Source organism: Centruroides vittatus, unplaced genomic scaffold (assembly GCF_030686945.1).
Source record: "Centruroides vittatus isolate TY-2023 unplaced genomic scaffold, ASM3068694v2 contig_400, whole genome shotgun sequence".
NCBI classification, from domain to species: domain Eukaryota; kingdom Metazoa; phylum Arthropoda; class Arachnida; order Scorpiones; family Buthidae; genus Centruroides; species Centruroides vittatus.
In genome coordinates this window covers 1,380,924-1,405,179 of record NW_027122215.1, presented here as the reverse complement: position 1 = coordinate 1,405,179, position 24,256 = coordinate 1,380,924, and the positions used below count along the sequence as shown (strand labels likewise).

Here is a 24,256-nt window from a genome sequence, read left to right as displayed (position 1 = left end):
TCCTCTCTTCTACTGGTGTTATACCACATACACTATACAAAAGTCTAGAAACATTAAACCTCAATGAAAACATATACATGGCACCACAGAAAGCTGCAATATTGAACACGTCACATTGTTAGGAATGTAGCAAAGCTTACACTTGTTTGGGTAGCATGACATTTGCAACATAATAATAATAAAGTTAAACTTGTTTTTTAAAACATTCTTTCATTCTCTTTGATTAGTTCAAGAACTTCCTTCGTTAGAAACAATTATAAAACTGTAAACAGCATTTTTGAATTAGCAAATCGTGTCAAAAGCGATTGTTTGCAAAAACTGCTCCAAATTCGGACCTCCAAATATAAATGGAATTTTTTTAGGGAGAAGAAAACTACAAAATTATAGCATAAATGATTTATTTAATTATGTTTATGCATTCAGAAATGAAAATGTTTGTTTGCAAAAATCGCAAGCATATTCATCTGCCTCTGCTCCTGAACATTCAACATGAGCTCAATCAATATATATCTCATCCACAGTTTATCGCGGCAATCTGATGATTACTTTCCTTCACAAAACATGCAGACAGAATCATTTTAAGTGCGATAACTTCATTAAAATAGTTTTTGGGAGCCAAAATATTTTTACTGCTTTTTCCATTTCTCCTCTCTCATGGATTCTATAAGAGAGGAGCCATGGATTCTAAAGTCATGCTAGTTTCTTTTTTTCTTTTTCCATCGTCTGTCATTTTTTCCAATCAAGACCTAATTAGTCGAACTCAAAATAATATTTAAAAAGTGAGGATTCTACTTTGGAGAGTGTGGAGTCCGACTCAAGAAAAGGGAATGTTTTGGAATAACGTGGCATCGTCAGTTATTGCCTGTCAGAAATAAAGCACAGAAACTGTTAATTTTATTCTACTACTGCATGTTATTAATGAACGAAAAACGAATTCTTACCTGTTTAGAAGTGAAGTGTTGAAGCCACAAAGTCACGTTTCAACAATTTCATAAATAGCAAGAATGACGAAATAGCACTTTTAACAGACGAGAAACCACAACTGAATAATAACGATTCCACGGGTTGATGACAAGATTATGAAGTATTTACTTAACGTTAATCTGCAACATTTCTTTTGTAAAATAAGCCGAGTCCTACTCAGGATAGTGGTCCAATTTTGGTGTTTTTCCTCTTTTCTATATATATTCATCATCCTCAGTGTAAATATTCACTGCAGGATACAAGACTGCCTCTTGAACGTTCCTTTTCTTCTGTCAGTCTTGTCCATTATTTTCAAAGTTCGTCTGGAATTTGTCCAATCTTCAACGTTACCGTTGATTCTTTGGTATGAAAAATCCAATTTGACAAGTTCTTGTAAATTAAGTTACGTGCCAAAATCACATTCTCTAGGTTATAAGAAATGATTTATTTTTGTAATGTTTTATAGATAATTATTATATAAAAAGTTATTATATAGGATATAATGTATTGTTACTGTATTCTACTTTTTACTACTTGTAATCCGTCTAGTAGGAAAAGTCAATATTATAAACTTATTGTGATAAAGAGGATAAAGATTGAATAAATACTTAAAATTCCGCAAGTTTTATCTACAATCTTTCTACAAAGGGTGCTTTCATTCCTCAGCTTTTACATTCCAATATCAGCCTTTCTTAGATATCAAGTCAGCCTCATCTACTTCGTATAATCTAAGGTTGGCAAGTCCGGTCGATTTTATGATGGGCTTTATTTTACACGCTTATCACAATACACTCCAAAAAAAGAACAATTTTTAATTATGATATTCATAGTGACAAGATTAAACGAAAAGAATATTTTCTAGCATTTAACAGTAGCCATTTGATCAGAATAATTTTCACTATCTTATAAAACTGAAATTTTCCGGTGAAAGAATTTATAGAAATATTTCAGTTGAAAATTAATTCCTGGAAAATTAATAATTTCTTAAATTGTAACAATAACTGGAATTATTTTCGTAAATTTCGTGAAATTACTTGAATTTCATTTCAGTTATTTGCCAAATAAACAAGAAGAATCGATAAAGTAACAAATGCACAGCGACTATTTCGTAATTCTAGGTGGAAGAGTGGTTTTAAAATCATCTCAAAATCAATAATAAGTCTATAATTTTACTTTCATATTATTAAATACAAACAGTTATTTTCTTATGTTAGATATTGCCATTATGCATTTGCATTCAAATCAACAAAAACGTTCCATTTTCATGGATATTCTTCATCCTTTAGTAGTGGTAACTCGAGTAACTGGTATTGTAATTATCTACGATGAAGAATTTAATGAAGATAGTCAGAAGATTAAGTACACAATGTATAAATTCTATTAAAATGCAATAGAAATACTTATCGTTATCAACACTATCTTTTTTACGTTGATGTTATTTGGAGTAGAAATTGTTTGCAGAGAGGTAGTTCGCTGGTTTAAAAGTATCAATGTAATGGGGTGTTATATTGATTATATTAATGGAACGTTTAAAAAAACCGAACAAGAAACTGCTAAAGTGCAAAAACTTTCTTTTCCTTTCAACATTACAAGTTTTGATGGAGAGAAATTATTTGCTGAAAAATATACAATTTTATATTTGTTTCTTATTAGTTTTTACTTTATAATGAAAATCAAAATGGTTTTTGTCATGGATATCATTTAATGCAAAGTCCACTCTTTATAATTTGAACTTTGTCCTGTTGGTCAAATCTTTTCTGTTGGTGTTATTTTAATCACTCACATGTTACTATTTACAGAAAGAACGAAGAAACTGAACGAATATTTTGTTCAAATCAAAGTAAGCGATTCTAGAAATGCCAGAAAGATTGGTATCGTAAGCATACCGATTTTCTGTTATACATTTCAGATTTAAATGAACGAGGCGATTTGCTTTTTTCGGGTTTATATGGCTATTTTGTTCGCATTTCATGCTTTACTTTGAGTATATTGATTCTTTATGACTTGAACGCCCTTCTGAACGCATTGTTTTTTGATATCGTTTGTAAATTCGACGGCACTGATTATAGTTTCGTTTCTGTTATCTCATTTCACATCTGCTGTAAGTTTTCTATAAATATTTTCAATTTTTAAAATAGGATTTTCACATTAATTCATTCTTTGTTCAAAATCTTAAATTTTCAGATCTATGGCAATTTTAGCGAATGCAACAGATTCTATTTCGATATAATATAAATTAAAGGTAATGTGGATGCTAAAGATATAATGTGTATACACAATGTTTCCATTTTCTCCATTATTTAAATACCGAATGTTAATTTTCCAAAAGGTACTAAACTTTATGAAGAGATTCAGCAAAACTCCAATCGGCTTATCTGTTGATGGATTCATTATTTAAAAAACAGTTTTTGATTAGGGTAAGTTAAACTTTTAATTAATAAAAATACGATTATTATAATTAAAAATTATTATTTTAACTTATATATACAACTTACCTTTCTTTGCAACTTAGATAATAGAAAGTATTTTTTTTTTTTTTTTTGTTCTCTAAAAATGTTAAGAAAATTAATTTGAAGCATTTAATTTAACATAAATACACTTATTAATGTTTTTTATAAACTGTGTTGTTTTCAAGTGGTTAGCGCTATGTATTCTCTCCTGTCTTCGCTGCTCGAAATAGGAAAAACACGGAAGTTCTGTAAGAAAATGATTTATGCGAGTCCCACAAATACTAGTAGTATTTATCAATTTTTATAATCAACTGTTGTATTTGCAACTCAGTAGAGCCGTTATTAGCTGCAATACAAGTTAAAGGGTGGACTACACAAAAAATAAATGGGAAAGAGTTAAGAGCGTTGCATATGTATATGCAGCATTGGTGGTTTTGGGAGATTTACGATGACAAATGTCTATGTCTGAAACACCCAATAAAGTAATTTGGTGACTTTGAATAAAGGAAAAGGTTTTTACGGAGATCTGAAGTCGTAGAATCGTTATCCGCATCTACTTTTAAATTGGTTTTTACAAATAAAAGAATTAGCATAACTTCTTATATCTGGAATAAATTTTTACACCATTTTTTTTACTCATAAATGGTATGTAATTAACTTCAGAGATTTATATTGTTGTACAATGTTTTTTATTTTAAAGAAAATTATTATGTCCACATAGAATGAAGTCACAGGATGCATGTTGTGCACCGCTGGTTTAAGGCAACACAACACATGGGTGATCTTTCAAGAGGACATCCTGGGAGGACTTTCTTTATAAAACTGACCTCTATTTAGGGGTTAGACATGCAAAGAAAACCCAGAAAACTCCATGCGGTCAGCCTGTTGACGAGGCGTGAATCCACGTGGGACCAATGTTCAGTGGTTTTTTTCACTCGGCCACTAATGGACCAAACGAATAAAATAAATTTTTCTTAAACTAAATCAAAACTACCGAATAGAATACCGTTGGCGAGGTCGCGAACTCGTGACCTCTCCAACGTGGAGTTTTCCAGGTTTTCTCACGTTTGTACACCTAAATAGTTTCCTATAGGATTTTCTTCCGGGAAGCATCCCCCTCGGCAGATCGCCTTGTGTCCCGTCGCCGTAAACAAATAAACCAAACCAAACAAAAATTAAGAGAGATGAACGCAATGCCATCAATACTTCCACATCTACTCAGTACATAGTGAAGAATTAAAACAATACTGAGATCTAGTTAAAATAAAATTCAATCAGTTAATTTGACATAGAAAACGAAGATGGTTGTCAACCAATCGGTAACAATAATCAACTGTTTGTCGCCAGGATCGGCTAAGGCCCGCCCTGGTGACAAATAGTTGAGCCAAACATTCTCTTTACTCCAACAAGCCCTACGCTAAAATTATAAACTCTGCGAAGAAAAGAAACTTTTCTTCTTATAATATATGATTGTTAAAAAAAAAATTTGAAGCACATTTCAGTACGTGAGAGTATTTAAGGAATGCAAAACGGCTACATGAGTTGTAAAAATTCAGATAAATAAACGTATTTGATATCCTTTGTTGGCGTTGCATTGTTTAATTATTGAAGTCGATATACCTCAGATTGATTTTAAATTATGGAAAAACATTTAGTAGTAGTATGAAAAACATTGCTTAAAAAGTTTAGTTCATCCATTACTCAGCATTAGATATAATTATTTTTAAGATGCTTTCCACTATTTGAAAGTATCAATTCAGACTTAAAAAGAAAGGAAGAAGAAATAATTTCGCGTAATCGCAGCGAAATATCAAATTATAATCTAAAATAGACAATGTAAAGAATGTTATTCTAGAATTATCGGGATCTGTTCTGCTGTAGCATCGACGGAAATCTCTGGAAATTTTCTAAAATTTCTCTAATTATTGATTTATGTAATTTTTGTCGCAGACTACAGTAATTAAAGCCGAAACGCGTCGCGAAGGAAACTAAAAAATTACAAGTCTTCAGATTGACTTTTGGTAAGATTTTGATGTGATTCTATAGAATAATCTACACTTGGGGCAACATAATTTAAGTAATAAACATCATTCCTTACCTAGCACAATGTAAAAATTTCAGCAGGAGTGAATATATCTAAACTTACTAAATGGTCACTTGGTACATCTCTGGAGAAACCGTTTTCCAAATTTATAACTATTCCTTAATCCAGTGATTTTCAACAAGGTGCCACAAAATATAGCTGAGCAGCGCCACAACACTTCTTATCGCGCTTTTCGTACTTTTAGTAATACACGTAACTCTACGTCGATAAAGATGTAGGAATGCCGCAAAAAAAAAAAAAAAAAAAAAAAAAAAAAAAAAAAAAAACAGGTTGGGGTGCCATTCCTAGAAAAAGTTGAAAAACACTGCCTTAAACGTTCGTACATTTATAACTAGCAGACAGACTCGGTATTGCACTTTTAATATGGTATCTTATTATTTTTAACTCTTTCAGCCCTGTGGGCACTTAGAAAGTCTCTTTTAGCAAGCCCATTATAGATTCGGCCAGGCCCAATGGGGAGGCTGGTGGTGAGGGACGGGCCCGACGTATCCGGACGGACCACCACCTGAAAAATTTCTGGGGCTTTTTCGACACATTTGGATTCGATTCAGAGTCCCCCACAGTTGTGGGCTGCCACCTTGACCGCTGGGCTATCCGGCCGTCTTCTTTGTAGCCTTTAGAAAGTTGGCATAGCTTTTTCGCCGGATATGCAGCGTAATGCGCACATCCGGCTAGGTAAATGTTCGATAAGTAAAGAGAACCCGGTAAACTCCATGCGGCCAGCCCATTAGTTAGGCACGAACCCACTACCAACTACAAGTTCAGTGGTTTTATCCACTCGGTCGCTGGTATCCCACATTTATATAAAGAAATATATTTGATTCAATTTAACTTCAAGTTTTATATGCTTATTGGTGATTCGGTAAAATTGTAACCCAAATATTCCAGAAATTTTAAATTTGTGTACAGATTTGCCGGAAAGTTTAAAGACGCTTTCAGTATTGAAAGTTTGATACCTTATATATTAAGTAGTACATATAATGCGTAGAAGGAAACTAGATTCGCTAATCCAAAAATTCGTCGTTACAAAAATCATTCGAAATTTATTCACAGACTATTCTATCAACCCCACAATGAATACGCATATAAAATGCTAAGGGATAATCAATTAATCCATCATTGTCATGTTTGATAAACCATTGCGACAAATCGTTCACAAGATAATGTGAGAATCGAGGTTTAAGGAGATTAATCATTTTAAAGAAATCAGTGTTAAAACAACGTTTAAATTAGATTAGAAAAAGATTTTATCTATCTTTGATAATTTTCACAAAAGGATGTACAATTCTTTCGTTTCCGAGAGAGATAGGAAACGAACTTCCTTTCAGTGGCAAAAAGTTTGACTAAACGTTACTCACTGTCCTATGACGTTGATTCTGTTAACCAGCCATTCTTATAAAAAGGGATAGATTTCCCGCCTTTTTGCGCAGTTCATCAGAGATTCAACGAGTCCCGAATTTGCCATATAACTCGGCAATTCTTCGAAGGAAGATGCCATACGAAATCAAGCGTAGTTCTTGGAAACCGAACTTTGCCACATAAGGGCAGTTCAATAAGACCAGAATTTGCCATAGGAGTACCATACGAAATTATGCATAGTATTGGCCATATAGAAGACGAAACTACTTTATAATGCGCACATAGAAGTTACGCTACAAGATTTACGAACCTCTCCCGTTCAACATCCTCCAGAATTCTAATCAACACGTAGAAACTAAGATGATCAAACCTCAAGTGAAGGTAGTATAATATCTAGATTGATGTAAACTCTCACGCGTATAGATTAGCCTAGTTTGATAAAATCAATTAACTCAGGATTTTGTATTTTACTTTTATTTCATTTTGCTTTTATTAAATCTGTTATTGTTTTAATATGGTCTCATTTTTGACTAATCTGAGCATACAGCCATCCACTTATTCACGACTCTCCCAGTCGAAAGTTAGCGTGCCTAACGCTATAACTAGGCTGCTGTCAGGAAAAGGCAACTTACAGATCTTACGAAACCCTGTATCATCTTATGAAGCCATCCTTCGACGACCGCGGGTTAGTCTCACAGACTAGAAGCCGATTAAGTGGGAACGAGTACTATCAAAACTCTCTGCCCCCGGCTAGCCCCTCACAATAAAAACAATAAAGACCTAAGAATTAAACCTTCTGCATTAAAAAAAATCCCGAATTATCATCTGAGGTTTAGTAGCTGTACAATAAGCCTGCAAATAAAACTTGTCTTTAACGTTTCTGAACCGGATAAGTTAATTTCATTTTAGTCAGTAAAATCAATAAAAAAAAATCATTGAATCAAAAGCTTTTCGTAAATTAACAAAAGAATTCCGAAAAACGTTCTTCCTCCTTCGAAATTTGTTTCAAAATGAGTTAATACAACACAAAAACGGCACTGAAGAGTAGTTTTGAACAGTACAAGGCTGAAGTGTATGTTGATAAAGAACTATAATTATATAAATCAATCCATTTGCCAGGATCGATGACAAATTTTCTAACAGAAGTCGGATTGGCCTGTAACTTTTTGGAATATTCATAATGTCTTTCTTATGAAGTAAAATTATTTTAATCAACTTCCAGTCTCCGTAATCCTGCCAGTTCTCAAAATTTTATTAAAAAGATTTAATAAATATTTCTTAAATTTGGCACTTTCATAGATTTAAAATAGTTTTAGTGAGACAAAGATTTCAGCTCTGCACTGATACTGTATATATACTTTATATAAGATCTTGCATATTAATATATATATAAGATGCAAGATGTAAGAAATCATGAACTAAAGTGAATATTTTTTTACGAGAGAAATCTCAATAAAAAATCTTGTAAATTTTATCTTTTAAGTTTATAAATTACGAATTATCAGTTATATTGTGATTTAAATCTACAATATTTACTACTTTAAATTTGAATATGTCACAATGAACAGTAATTAATTTATCGAAAAATAAAAAAAAAGACGGGGATATGCTGAAATTCTAATTTTAAAAGTATTCGTAATATTTTATTTTTTAATCTGTTTCTAGTTTTCTAAGGTTAGTTTTAATACCACACAGTTTAGTTTTAAAAGAGCGCTTCATAAAATTAGAAATCATTTTCGATTTTTTAAATAACTTTATTATGTAATCATCTACAAAAAGTCGGTGCCACAAAACATTTATCAAAACAATTTTGGCATCTAAAGTTGACAATTTATGTACACTGTATAATAAATACTATAATATTCTAGTACAAACTTAATACGTGATTTTTGTCGTCTGATTAAAAAAAAAATTATTTTACAAAAAATATATAAATTGATTTTTCTTTCGATTTATAAAAGTGTCTACAAAATTAACAATACAGTCGATATCTAACTGTGTATATACATATTGCAATCTAGTTTGTAGTATAAAGCTATTTGCGTCAAATCGTAATAGCAGTTACTAAGTGAAAAACTAATTCTTTCCACATGCATGGAATATTGGGCATTTGACGCTGAAGCTATTTAAATAACCGAAATTATGATATCCTATATTCACTTCACTAATAAATTATATAATTTTTATCTGCAAGAAGAAAGAAAAACATTTGTTAAAATACAGATTTTAATATTTTTCATTTAATCCGTATTTTTAGTAATAATAATAGATGAAAAGTTATAAGAAACGACTAAGTTCGGAGGAATTTAAATTATTTCCAAATTATTTGATTTACTAGTTTTAAAAATTTACCCCTATTTCTTATTTTTAGCTTCTATATAATCCATCTCTTTGTCAAATTCTTCTTCGGGATCGGGCCAATGTAATTCTATTCCAAGATAATAAATCCATCCTCCTACAATTGCTCCTACATGTGGTCCCACCACACCAACCCACCAATAGTTTCTGTATCTGTAGGAAAACAATGTTTCGGTTTTACCGATTTAATTTGCATTATACTAAAACATGAAATGCTACTTACGTGAAAGGATTTGCTCCGTATCCTGCACATGAAGTAAATGCTCTGGTTGCAAAATCACGTGCAGGGTTCAAGGGTGCCATACAGTTCAATCCAAAACACATGGCTGTAGCCGAAATCATAAATCCTAAGATAATTGGGTGCATCCATTTCGGCATTTGCATATTTCGTGGATCAATTGTTGCCAATGCTGTAAACATCAATAATCCTGTGCCAACGATCTGAAGTATTAAATTAAGATTATTCAAAAAACAAACTTAAAATTTAGAACTTAAATTGTGTATCTGTTCGAAACAATTTTGAGCGAAGAAAACTATGTTTTATTATTTAATCGTAAAAAATTATAAAATCGAAATTTTTCTTATTCGAAGTCCTACATTGTAAATGTAAACTTAATATTGAATCATCCAATTCCCCGGAAATCTAGTAAAAGGATAGTTTAATCATTATTTTCTAATGGGCAATTTACAATATGGAGAATATGACTACGTGTGAATTCCTGATTGTAGTGTAAATAAGAATTGTTTTTATAAAAAATGTTATAATTTGAAATGAAATATATGAACGTGAAATAAAACCCTACACAGTTTATACACAACAAGCAGTGGTGCGTTATGGATCTTAGGTGAACCTAGGCTAAAAAGTTTCGGGATTCAGACATTCTATACTTGAATGTTTTTATATATAAGTGTACTTAACAAGGCCGGATTTACATTTGTTGGGGCCCTAATCTATAGCAAAACACATCTGGCTTTTTATAATAAATTTATATGGAATTTATATGAAGCTTGTTTCGTTTACGTATAAATTTGGCAATGGCGACGAATTTGTATATGTACCACTAATTTTTAACAGACGTTATTTGTTGACTCTGCGATTAATTATGTTATATATACTTTACCAAACGACATAAAAGATAAGCGCAATAAATCGACTGAAATTTATTTAGTCCCTTAGAAATGGACCCCAGGCAAATGTCTACGGTATAACGCGTAATTGCTAACAAGATTGTTTTTAGATACAGATTTTAAACGAATACAGAAAGTAAAACAAACGTAATGCAATATGCAAAGTATTTTCAGTAATACGAGATGATTATTCATTTTTAAATAATTGCTATTTGAGAAGACACACTTGACAAATGCCTATATAGTAACGAAAATTGCAATTTCATCTTACAAAAGTTAAAACAAGAAAATAATATCGTATAAAATTGAAATAAATTTCCCCAAAAATGAATTTAAGATTATTATTCCTATATATTTTAATCATTTTAATTTCGGCCAGAACTAGGCCTATATTTTTATACAAATTGAGATGACTACAGTAAATATTCTATAAGTTACACAAGTTATGATCATTAAAAATAAAATTTTCTATTTTCACTTATCAGAAAATGTTAAAAATTGTGATAAGGTATTTTGTCTATTTAAATTTCTTTTTTGTAAACTTTAATGCTATTAAAATGTAAAAAGTTATCCATGAAAAAGTTGCAAATCAAGCAACTATGAATGCGACTGATGGAAAAAATAGAGTTTATGAATAACCCAATGTGAACTGTATCATTAGGAGTGAATAAAGATTTCAGTTTGGCTTAGGTTAAATTTTAATATCATAAAAATCAATCAAATCATTCGGATAGAAATAAAAAAAATTACGTGCAAAATAAACTAACATTAAATAGTTAAAAGTAAAAATTCGATAATTCAAATTAGTAAACATTAGTATATTAATACACTAATGTTTACTAATTTGCTAATACTAATGTTTACTGAAAATAAGTTTATATATAATACATATATAAAAACGACATGACAAATGAAAAAAAAAATTGCTTTGCTATGTAGAATATTCATCAATTTAATTGCTATCTTATTAAAAATTTTATAAATTTCAAATTGTTTTCTCCCTCTAAATTTTCTATATGATGTAAAATTAATTAAAATAAGTTATTTAACAAGAAAAATAAATGACTGTTTTAATGAAGGTGCTGCTTTAACAATGCCTTAATGATAATTCTTTTACATAATAAATAATTGCTCGTTAGTAATGATTGTATTGTGACATCGTCACAATACCGGGCTGCAATTTTTAATCGTTTAATTTAAAATATATACTCTCTGCCTCAAATTAGTAGCGTCTTGCCCCGGTACATCATACTTTTCCTGTCAGCAAGAGTCATGTCATCTAACTCCTTACAGAAGAAAATTTTCGAATTGAAATAACGTGATTTCCGTTCCAAACCGGAAGTTCATATACAGTTAATCGGGGCTTCCTGCCCCTAATTTTTCCATATCTGATCTCGGATTTCATGTAACTCGAGATTAAGGAAAGACAGACGGACGACAGTGGAATTTATAAGTCTACAATGTTTTCAAATTGCAGCCCAATTAAACACACCGAATTGCAAGTTGAAAATGAAATTAATGTTTTGGCATATTACTTGCTCATTTTAATAAATAAGGTCTGTAAAGAAATTATACAAACACTTGAAATTTGTGTATAATTTCATATATTTACATACACCAATTTAACAATTAATAGGCACGTTATAAAATACTAAAATACATCATATTCATAAATAAAAATATTCAAATTTCTGAGTTATGAATTAAAAATTACAACGTGTAGACATTTCTTGAGATAGCAAGATGGAACTCTCTTCTCTCACTTAGAGCTTGTTTCCACCTGATCATTTATTTATCCCATCTTAGTCACCTTTTTAGGTAACATTTTGTATTTCTCCAATAGATCTTTTCTAGAGAAGTGTTGCAATCTGTCTACAAGATTTTCTTGTCCGTGATTCGAAAAGACGTTTCTCGCTTCTTTTTCGCTCAAATTTTTTCTCGTGACATTTTGTATTGTAAAAACTTAAGTCAGAATGATACAATTATGGGAAGAAGGTAAATGCTATATATTTTAATTTGCATATTTCTAATGAAGTACATTGTATACTGTATGCGTAATTATTTTATAGAAGATTTGATTGTAATTTTTATATTAATTCATCACTCAGAAATTTGAGTATTTTTATTTATGAATATGATACATTTGTGAGTAATTATTTATGACAATGAGCATATTAACTGTTGAATTCGTATAAATAAACATTGTGTGAAATTATACACAAATTTCAAGTACATGTGTAATTTATTCACAGACCTTAGGCAGTTTTCAAAAATTTAATTACAATAACGAACCAATTATGTTTCGTCAAAAATATTTTTAGAATATAATTATTATTGAAATATTTTTCAACGACGATTGCTGATTAAGAATACAAATATTTTTGTATGCCATCCTATTCAAGTTTAATTGAGATAGCAAAAAAAAAAATGAAGGTCGAATAGCTATGATTCTCTTAATATTGTAAATATTCAAACTCTAATCCGATCAGGATTTGCATCATTTTTCATGGATTTTTAAGTCAGGTTCTATTTCTTATCTCTCACCCATATCGGCCAAATCCAGTAAGATTAGACATTTATACGATATTACAACGTAAAACAAAATCAAATTCAATTTAGATAGCAAAAACAAACATTCTTAACAGCTCTCAAGTATCTACTTCAAGACAAAAATATGCCTACATATTTTAAACATTTGTTTTTATTTCGTTTAATACTATTCACTAAAATATATTACGAAATAATATTTATTCTAAGTTTGCAAAGCAATGCAGGTAACAAATAACAATTCCCCTCAAAGGCCGTTGATAAAATTATGTAACATTATATTTCAACAATCAGAAGAAACAATACAAGTACAGAAAATAAGTAAAACAGTTAAGAGTACATATTGCTATCAATATTAATTAAAGATTAATATCATTCACTTCTCTGTATAAACTAAGGCAGTTTTATGAACTTATTAAATTAACCTTAAGAGTATTGTTAAAGCTCTTTCTTTGACCAATATTTTGATTATCGCAATATTAGTCGAAGAATTAACGACAATTGGTTCTTTGAGATTTAATACAAGTTAAAAGAAGTTAAATTATGATGATAATATATATTTTGGTACACGGCTTGATACTCATTGGACTATCAAGGCTAAGTTCGTTTCAGGACCAGTTACGGGATATACAGACATGTTGTAAACAGGGTGTTAATGCTACAGTTTAGCGTGTAGATTTGTGCTACAAAGGAAGGCAAAGACAAGTTTAAATTATTGCATCTAAGTAATTTAGTAATTTTTTCAAGGATGCGTTATCTAAAAATTCTTGTTGGATAAAGTGATATAGGCTACTCTGACTGCACCACATTGAGGACAGGTTAATAGTGTGTCGACCTGAGGAGTTTTTATTACTAGTAGTACAGATTGGCGTAATTCAGCACGTAAAATAATAGTTGTATGGTAGTTTTGCGTGGCCGCTCTCAATAGAGACTGTTGGCTCGATTGAGAGCGAAAGACAGAGCTCGATTGAGAGAAAGATTTTGATGCACTCGTCAACTTGACTTTGGTGCACTTTTTGTAAGTGGTGCACTCACCGACGATTGAATCTTAATTTTTTTCTTTTTTTTTTTTTTTTTTGCTGTATTGAATCAACATTTCTGAAATAATTTATGTAAAAAGGAGGATGAGACTGATTTGCAAGAACTATAATAGAAAATAGAAGCTAGACTAGTAAACAACGAAAAGTGGTTACTACTAAAAAAACTACTCTTACTGTACTGAACATCGAGAATTTTGATTATCACGAGTGTATACGTTGTAAATGTATTTCCTGGAACGCGTATTCTTTCAGAGTGGATGGGGGAAGATGCCTAAGATTTTGCTTATGAAAGAAATTATAGCGATAATTTGAGTTTTTGGAGCCTCTTACGAAAGTATTATATTCTTGAGTGTTTTCAAATGAAAAACTTTGGAGTATATCAAAAATAATTATGTATTGTGTTTGCAATGATGACTTTTCCACTCTCTGGCATTTTAGGCATCTCACCCCGAGTATCCGGGTGAGATGCCTAAAGGATTGGGGTAAGATAAATATAATATTCGAGAATTAATTTTATGCAATGTTAACCAAATTCAATTTATTGTATATGTACTACAAAGTACTTTAAAGTAAGTGTAACAGCACAGTATAAGTATTGTTTAGTTCGTCCCGCCCGTTTTAACGTGCTCTACAGCTAGCTGAAAGCTTTCTTCAGTCCAGGAACCTCTTTGAGAAGTGCTTATATAATGTTTACGCATATCCTACAATAAAACGAGAAAACAAAAAATTTATTAAAAATAGGCATGCTATCCCAAGGAAAATGTGACATCTTTCCTATTTGTCGGGTTAAGATGCATAGTGGAGTCACGTGTTCTAGCATGTCCGATCAGGATCGGCAGTAACTGACAATGGAAACTTTAGAACCTTAACTACATCACACATTGTTTTTCGCAATTATTAATAAATTATATTTTAAATTTTAGTTTTAAAATTACTCTAGAAACATTTCACAACAGGAAACTTCGTTCTAACGTTGCTTTTATTCTTCTCAGAGGTAGAAAATGTAATGATAGCCAACTACAGCTTTCCATTCTCAATATTGGCGCAACGGTCCATCATACAAACACATGACAGTATCTGACGTCACCGTTTGAAAATAACAAAAATTAGGCACCTTCCCCGATTCACACTAATAGTTGTTCTACAAGAGTCGATTTAGCAAAGATGCAACAAAATTTTAAGCAAGAAACAAATATAGGATTCTTGCTATAAAATACAACGTACAACAAATAATCATTAATTTTTTGGAATTCTATATAATTTTGTATTCTTTTTTAATGGCCCTGTTCGCGGTGAGCAAGTCCAAACTAGTTTATATTGTTATTTTGGATATAAAGTACGATAAAATCTGTAAAAGCACGCCATGGTGATTTGATTCAATTTTGTTTACGTTTTGTAAGAGCCACGAAAAGGTTTTCTTCTTAAAGGATTTGGCATACTCGTAAAGTGCACTGTACGTATAGTAAGACGTATGGTATGATATATGGGGGGGGCCTTATTTATCAACCACCACCATTTTTATAAATATGTTAGATGGCGAAAGAATTAAACATTAATGTGTTGCAGTTTCAGATCGTAGAATCGAAGACGTTTAAGTAACAAAGATAGTTTCGTTGTCTCTCAAAAACTGGAAATCGGTTTCATACAAAATAATTTTGTGGTGTATCGGATATGGCAGAGGGAGTTAAATTAATATAGTAGCTAGAAAACGTTTAGAGGAAATGAATCAAATTATATCTCAACTTCAAGTTTTTCTCTCTAGACTTGAAATTTAACAAATTAAATATGAAACTATGCTAAAAATATTCGTCGTTGATATGAAAGAATTTTTAAAATAAAATTTCAAAATAATTTTTAATTTTTGATATTCAAATTTAATAAAATTTTAAGTCATACAATTAAAAATTTACAGCAAAATGAACTCAATTATAGCCTATATTTCATATATAAAATAAATAATCTTAAAATGAGTCCATGAAAATAACGTTGCCCACAGGCAAAGTCTTTTCTCGAAACTGAAATTAGGACAAACAAATTTACTTGTAATTAAAACACAAAAAACATATTGTACTTATCAAATGATCTTCAACAAAATATTAAAGGCATTCGTAACTAAATCTGTAGCAGCTGAAACTGAATTTAAAAAATTAATAATCTAGCATAGCATTTAGGAATTTAACTTTTGAATTGGAAGTTTTTAGATATGATAATTTTCTATTTTATATATATTTTCAAAATTGAGTAACCTTTCCAATATTCTGGACAGATCTTTATTTTAACGCAACATATTTAATATAACAAGGAGCACTGAAACTTAAATATTCTGTTCCGTACACAAATACACACATTAATAGTGAATTTTGCAAACCAAAATGACTAAACTACTTTATTTACTAAAAAAAATGGAACTATATCAGTTTCAAATTTTGAAATGCTTTGTCAACCGTAAAAAGAATAACATACATTTAAATGATGAGAAATTACAAGATATTCAGGATATGTATCAAAACTATAAAATCACTGATATTAAATTAAGAATTGTTTCACAATTTCTTACCATAAATAATATTAAATCTTTCGAATAATTATTTTTTTTAATTTATGACTAAATTATGCTTAAATAGGCCAAATTCTTTATTCGTTTAATTATAATTTAAAATAGAGAGAAAAAATTAAACTATGAAAATTAAATTCGATATTAGTCTTTTTATTCAAGAATTAATTTGTATTAGTGTAGTAAGTATTTTAATATATACTTTTACACTATAATTAGATGTATAATTTTATCATTTAATATTTCAGCAATCTATTTTCAACGTATGTTCCTTATTTTTATTACTGTTCATTAATAGTAAAATGTCAATAAATGAGACAGTCAATTACTATTCATTAACATTTCTTTCTAGCTTACCGAAATCAAGTTATATATCAAGTCCGTCTAATTATCGAAAATATTTTAAAATAGTGTGTCCTGAAGTATTTTCAAATTTAATGCGTAGATTTTTAAATACAAAGTCAGGCTACAATAATTTAATTTTTAATTTTTTAGTTTTGACTGAAATCATAACTATTGAAATATTTTCTAATTTAGTGAATATAGCTGAAAGACAAAAAGTTTTTATAAACATAAAAATAACTCACTCAAATAGATTTTCGTAAATATTTCACATCATCAATCTATGAATTGGTAGCATTATACTGAATGTTTATGAAAAAAATCATAACTATGAATAGATTGAAAATACTATTATAAATATATATCAGTATTATTCAAAAAATTCTAAATTAACATAGTAAATAAAATTAGTAAAATAAAAGCAGTAAAACGGGTGATGTCTACCATTTTAATATAGAATTATATTTCATTTTTAACAAAACATATGCATGGAAAAAGTGCGTTCTGAACGTTTATTTTTCTAACTTCGAGACATTTAAATATAAGATTTAGCCTAATACGTTTGACATATTGAACTCTACATAAAGTAGTTTCTCTGCTGTATTATATAGATACGAGTTGTATAATTTAATAAATTAAAATATATGAGGACCATTTTAAGTAAATAAACAAAATAATGCGTCTTACTTAATTGTACTGTGAGTGAGTACACGAAAATTCGAATTTTTCTTCTTTTCTGACTTACGGAGGCCAAATACTCATGAACTCTAAACCATTTACTAAATGAAATAGAATTAAAAGTTAAACACACCAGTTTTTCTTAGAGAGAAACACTATTACATCATAATTATCCCTAAATGCACTTCGCCAGTACACTGGCCTCTTCAGTAGGGCTCCAAAATACACAATATGATTCAATTTGCCAATCACAATAACTATTCATTACAATCTCTTACTCCGGGCTTACAGTTTATATATCCCTCAAGGTTTACCCAGCATTCCGCTGGCACCACACCATTATTTAAATTTACAGAGTTACTCTGTAAACACAGAGTAAGAGATTGTAATGAATAGTTATTGTGATTGGCAAATTGAATCATATTGTGTATTTTGGAGTCCTACTGAAGAGGCCAGTGTACTGGCGAAATGCATTTAAGGATAAATATCATAGAGAGAGAGACTTTTTTTATTACAAGAAAAACTGGTGTGTTTTTTAACCTTTAAACCATTTACTAAATGAAATAGAATTAGAGTTCAGAAGGTTTTAGGCCTCCGTAAGTCAGAAGAAAACCTCGAATTTTCGTGTACTCACTCACAGTACAATTAAGATTAGCAAATTCTGACTCCATCGTTTTAAATATTTTAATTAATTAATTTATTTTTATAAAATAATGCGTATTTATTTTGTCGAAGTGTCATAGTTAGAAATAAAATATTGATTATACATAGCTTGTCTTTATATCGTATTTTGAAAAATGAAAAATATCAGCTTAAATCAACTTTAGAAATACTTTTTTTTATACAAAAATATAAGTTCATTGAAATTTTAAAATCAATTTTTATTAGTTATAAACTTTTAAAAAGAAATTAAATATTTCAGATTTATGCTACATTCTTTTAGAGTTTTTAAATAGAACCTTTAATTTCATACCTGATCTAGGAAACACGTTCCTATTGATACGAATTCTTTCGGGTATGTTGCCCATATTAAAGCTGAAGCAGTTCCATTCGTATCTTCAACCATTCGAACACCGTGATCAAAATGGTTAAGAGCATCTAATTTATATAAAATTAAAAAGTTTTGAACTATTGCGACTAGCTAGTTAATACAAATTTTCATAACTCAAAATTTAATGCATATTGACAAAAATATGTTTAATTTTAAAAAAAACTTTAATAAAATTACTAAATTATCACCGTAATATGTTGCAAAAAGAACAGCTGAAGCAACAAAAGCACCAAGATGCTGTGCAATTAAGAAGACAGGAACTTTGATCCAAGGTAACTTGCCAAGTGTAGCAAATGCCACAGTGACAGCAGGATTAATATGCCCACCTGAAAACAAATAGAAAAATTAAGGAACAAATAGTAGATCTGAGTGTAAAATATTTAGAGCTACCTGTTAAGCCGCCTGCAGTCACTACACCTAAGATGACAGCAACACCCCAAGCCCAAACTATAGCAAAAACATCCGTTATTTTCCCTTCTAGCACCTGTACTGCAAACGCAGCATCTCCGTATAACTATTAAAAATAAAAAGACATTAAACAAGAAAATTTTCGTTAAAATTAAAGTATGCTGCCGTTTTATATCCAGAAATGTGCATTATTTCTGAAATTATCTGCTGGAAAGAGTGAGTAAAGCTATAGTTTTGTCATTGTAAATTGACGTTCCATCTTGAACATTTAAAATTAGAAATAACCATATTTTGCACGTAAGTAAAACATGTCAAAATATAGATATTTACTTTTATTACATAAACTGAATAATCGAATAGTCATTTAGGTTCTATACCAAAAAAATTATCCAAAACTAAGCATAGAAAATTGTCACCAAAGTCCCTATCTATCTATAACCTATTCTGCAACTTCTTTCTTCAACTGAACTAACATGCGAATCATAAACTCTGGAAAACAATTTTAAAAAGATCCTGTGTGCAGTGACTGATTAGATTTGCACGTGCATTTGTGTGAAATTTTTTTTAAATTACACATTAAACTTAAATATTTTTTGATCCCTCCAATTGAGGAATAAAAAAAAAATATTTAACTTTAATGTACAGTACTTCTCTACGCCTATGAAATTAATGATTAAATCGATCTAATACTTTTGTTGATAAAATGTTACTAAAATAACGTTTATAGATATTTTCGATTTATAATATTCTAAATGAACTCTGTTGGAATGATGTTGGTAAGAAATTTTTCTGAAACAAGTTAAGCTATTACATAATTAAATGAAATCCAGTTAACACAGCCTGTGTTCTTAGTTCCAGCATAACAATTTTACTAATTTTTAGTAAAATTAAAACTTAAAAATTTTACATAAATTTTAAAATAATTTGTTTATCGCTATAACGTTTACGGTTTCGATTTTTACATTAGTTTCGGCATGTACTGTACCGTACTGTACAATCAGCGCCGGATCCAATAGGTGCGAGGCCCGATTGAATTGTTTTTTTTTTTTTTTTTTTGCGGGGCCCCTCAAACTTTCAATAACAAAATTAATTAACAGCTAATACACATATTGAAATATGTTGTTTTATTTTTAATAATAATATACAATTTTGATGTGATGCGGGGCCCCTTCAGACGCGGGACCCGAGTGGCACCAATCGCTCCAATCGCCTCAAATCCGGCCCTGTCTACAATATGTCTTAAATATGACACATTTTTCGTGCAAAATTCGTTTGCTTCAATTTAAGTCTAATTTTTTAAAAACTAGGACTACAATAAATTTTTCTCAGAAACGAAGATTACATCTAATCAAAAATAAGCCATATTTTTTTTATCGTATACATTTTTTAATATCAATTTCCTAATTAAATGCAGATTATTCTACATATCAGCAATTCTGACTTAACGTCCTACTTTTAATATAAAAATGTGGTATGTAAAAACTTAAATTATAAATAAATAAAAAACTTGTCAGCAATAAATTACCTTTAAAACGATCGATATACATGCTTCTGGTACTTAAATAGCATTTAATTAATGATTCTTTAAATATTTAAATTTAAAAAACTAATTATATATACAGTAAACTTATCTAAATTTATTTTGTGAAAAATAATGTTATTATAATGAATATTCGTGTTTCTACAGTATTAAGTTTCGACAATAACATTTGGACCTAATTTTTGAGTCATTCAAAATATTAAAAAATTAAGTTAATATATTAATTGATATCTCTTGTAAACTATCTGCCTAAAATATTTACTTTAACTAGATAATATAGCAATGTTCATAAATAAACTTAACTGCAGTGTTTTAAACAAAAAACGTGTACAATAAAAAGGAAATAAAATTTATAATTTTAAGAATATACGGAGAATTGTCAACATAATAAATTAAACAAAAATACAATTTAAATAATGTTTACGTAATCTAAATATTTAACTTCTTTCATAGATTAACTTGTTCAATTGTTAAAAGTGTCAAAACAGCTTTAAGTCTAATTTTATTCTTGACACTTTCATTAGAGAATTTATAGGATTTAGCGAAATCAAAAAAATTCTACTTATAAGATTCAATGTCACGCAGTTCAAATGCACAATCGAAGCATGGCAACTTCTCTACATACTGTAGATTATTGGCAAGCTTTTGTGTGATAAATTAGTCAAGTCGAACATTATTCAGTAAATTGTTGGTAGACAACATGCAGACAAAAGTTATATGTAGACTGCTTGACAACGAATCTAAAATAGGCATGTAGCAATTTAATTTCCATTGAAATAAAAATGCCTTATTGTTTCGATAAAAATTTAATTTGATTTGTAAAATGAAGTTCTAAATATATACAGAATCATTCAGAACCTAAAAATTAATATTTTTATCACAAATTTTTTTGTTTATAAATTTTATGGATAAAGATGACAACACTTAAGAATGCAAGTATCTAAATTATGTGCCTACATAAAATGAATTTAAAAAAAAAACTAAGATCAATGTAAACTAATTTTATCATTATTAATGTAATTTATTAATGTAAACAGTTTTAAATTTAATTATATCTCATTGTTTTGAACAATGAGCAGTTAGATTTTGTTTGCATTTCTTAATTATCGATCGATTTGACATGACTTTGACATACCTTTGCAATCTCCGGAATTTAACCTTTGAGCAGTTATTTACGTTTCGTATTATAACCATATTTAAAAAGGTCTAAAATTCGCTTAATATCTTATTTTTATAAAAAGAAAACTAATTTAAAAACGAAACTATTCGACAATCTTGGGTTGAACGATGGATAATTTGAACAGTTGTGCAGAATCTCTACAAAAATTTTATTGATATACTATCAATATGCTGAGTGCAAACACATCTACACAGAAAATTAACTTGACAAATTGAGCATAGAATGAGCAATCTTCGCAACTGCGACACGTGAAAAAATGGTTGGCAATAAGATACAAATTTAATTCTTCTTTCTAAGCGTTTTAAAATGGACTCTTTCTCTGTCATTTTAAACTAATTTATTTGCATTTATCTGCATTATTTGTATTTATATTTGTAGTTAACTTTGTCGTTACAAAAATGCTGTATCGATTATACTTTTATTATGATTGGAGTAAATACATCTTAAAGAGAAAATACATTTTTAAAAAATTGGTCTCTAGTATTGGAATGTGTGACTATTCATCTAAATTGTATCGTTTCTTGTAAAATATCTAAAAACTTATTAAAAAACGCGTTGTGAGTAAAATATATATAGTAAAACTATCATAAAGTTAACGTAACTTTACATATGATAAATTCGAACGAGTGGAATTATTCACTACAACTATTCCAATTTTTCTTCTTTTATATTAATACTTACAAGCTTATATTTAATATATATAAGCCAGAATAAAAACACTTAAAGATAACTTCTTGAATCTGTTTATATAATTTAATTTAACACATGCTACGACAATTTGATTTCTGTTTGTTCCTAATATATGCAATTAATCTAATACCAAGAAAATTGAAAAATAAATCCCAAAATACAGAAGTTAAAAATATTTTTAAGATTTTATATAAATAATTACTCACAAAATATGCATTATGTTAATCCATTATTTATTCTCTAACAGAAGAGAATCCAAAAAATTTATATATATGTTTTTCTAGATCAAAAGTAAATATATCCTTTAAACAGACATTTTAAATAAGCGCTAAACTTATTTTTGTAATCTGGTAAACAGTTACGATCATAATAATAATAATAAACCTTCAAAATAGCATAATATTTAGATAAAAGGAGGGAAAATGTAGAAAACAAAATGGATTTGCTAGTTTTTTCCAATTAATTTTGAAAGAATTCATTCAACAATACTTTTTGTCCAATAATGAATTTCTACAAAACAGCGAACACTTCAAATATTTGTAAGTTTATTTAGTAATTTCGATCACGTTATGTGAAACAATTATCAACTTTTCAAAAAGAGGAGCAAGAGGAGCATTAAATACTTCTATTTATCCTTGTCAAGGTCACATCCTTAACACAGGTGGATGCAGGTTTACTCTCTCATTTTAAACTTCGTAATAGAAATAATCATTTGAAGTGAAATTTAGCATTGTGTGAAAGCTGAAAATTGAAAAAAAAAAAAAAAAAATTATACGACTAAAGCGAATTTCATAACATCCACTCGAACTGCCACGGATAAAAATAACGCAGTTGAAAATAGACTACTTACACGTTCATTGCACGCTTAAAAAAATACTTTAAAATTATTACAGCAAAGGTTAAAAGTTCATTTTAAAATTGGAATAACAGAGATGCCTTCTAGAATTTCATTCACAAATAAAATACTTATTTAACTATTAAATTCAAAATGAATTTACTTACTATTAATACGAACGTAGCAAGAAACTCGGCTAGAAATTCCCTCGCTAGTACGTTCTTAATTTTAAGTGCTTTGAGCCACCTGTAAGGGACGGTACCCATCTTTGGAAATGGCAGAGTTCAAAAAGACCAAACAATAATAACTTTGTGGCAGACGATATTTTCTCCCTCGCAGCGCCATCTGACTTCATAAATCGACTTAAGAGAAAAAAAGAAAAAAATTTACACAATAATCGCGACAGATAGCGATTAAAAGAAAGCGAATAAATACTAAACAATGATGCCATTGTTGCTCTAATTTTAACTATAAAGCCAACACTCGTTACTCTAAAGTTTGTAAAATGTTATTTTTACAAAAGGTGAAGTCTTTTTTAATCTCAAGGACGGACGGAAATAATTTTTTGATATGGTCCAACCGAATAGCGATATATGAATGAAGATTTCGGAGTAAATTCATACTTTATATTTAATAAACAGTTGTTATTATTATTATTGTTGTTTTTATTCGAAACAAAAATTTTAGTTTTGTATTTTCGTGTAAATGACGAGCTGTCAGGCGCCACACGACGGTTATGTAAAGTTGTTACATGATCGGAAAAAAAAAGAAATTTCTGGAATTAACATAATTTTGTGATTATTAAATACATTATTACAAAATCGTATTAAACAAGTAATAATTGCCGATAAATTTCCAAATGACTTTCGAAAAATTTTTAAATATTGTTGTTTGAATCGTAATAATAAATTATTAACCAATAAAAATTAAGTATTTCTTAAATTCAAAATTTCTATGAAACTAAAATACGTCAAATTATTTATAATATGCATTTTTGCATATTCATTTTCAAATATTATATGTAATATA

The 24,256-nt window shown here is 29.3% G+C and overlaps 1 protein-coding gene across 1 annotated transcript; it reads right to left on the bottom strand.

The window, feature by feature from the left end:
• Positions 1-8,609: 8,609 nt before the first annotated feature.
• LOC136976405 (aquaporin-9-like) lies at positions 8,610-23,559 on the bottom strand. The gene is made up of 7 exons (XM_067271670.1): positions 23,395-23,559; positions 18,965-19,088; positions 18,763-18,900; positions 18,497-18,621; positions 9,458-9,675; positions 9,229-9,387; positions 8,610-9,063 (listed from the first exon to the last, which is right to left on the bottom strand). The coding sequence occupies exons 1-6, from the start codon at positions 23,491-23,493 to the stop codon at positions 9,231-9,233; spliced, it is 861 nt and encodes a 286-aa protein (XP_067127771.1). The 5' UTR covers positions 23,494-23,559; the 3' UTR covers positions 8,610-9,063; positions 9,229-9,230.
• Positions 23,560-24,256: the final 697 nt, after the last annotated feature.

What these genes read in the sequence shown, in the direction of transcription:
- LOC136976405 (XM_067271670.1), bottom strand. Translation starts at nt 23,493, where the DNA reads ATGGGTACCGTCCCTTACAGGTGGCTCAAAGCACTTAAAATTAAGAAC. An exon ending in TCTTTTTGCAACATATTACG is followed by an intron (nt 18,622 to 18,762) that starts GTGATAATTTAG and finishes TATATAAATTAG; the next exon opens with ATGCTCTTAACCATTTTGAT. An exon ending in GAACGTGTTTCCTAGATCAG is followed by an intron (nt 9,676 to 18,496) that starts GTATGAAATTAA and finishes TTAATACTTCAG; the next exon opens with ATCGTTGGCACAGGATTATT.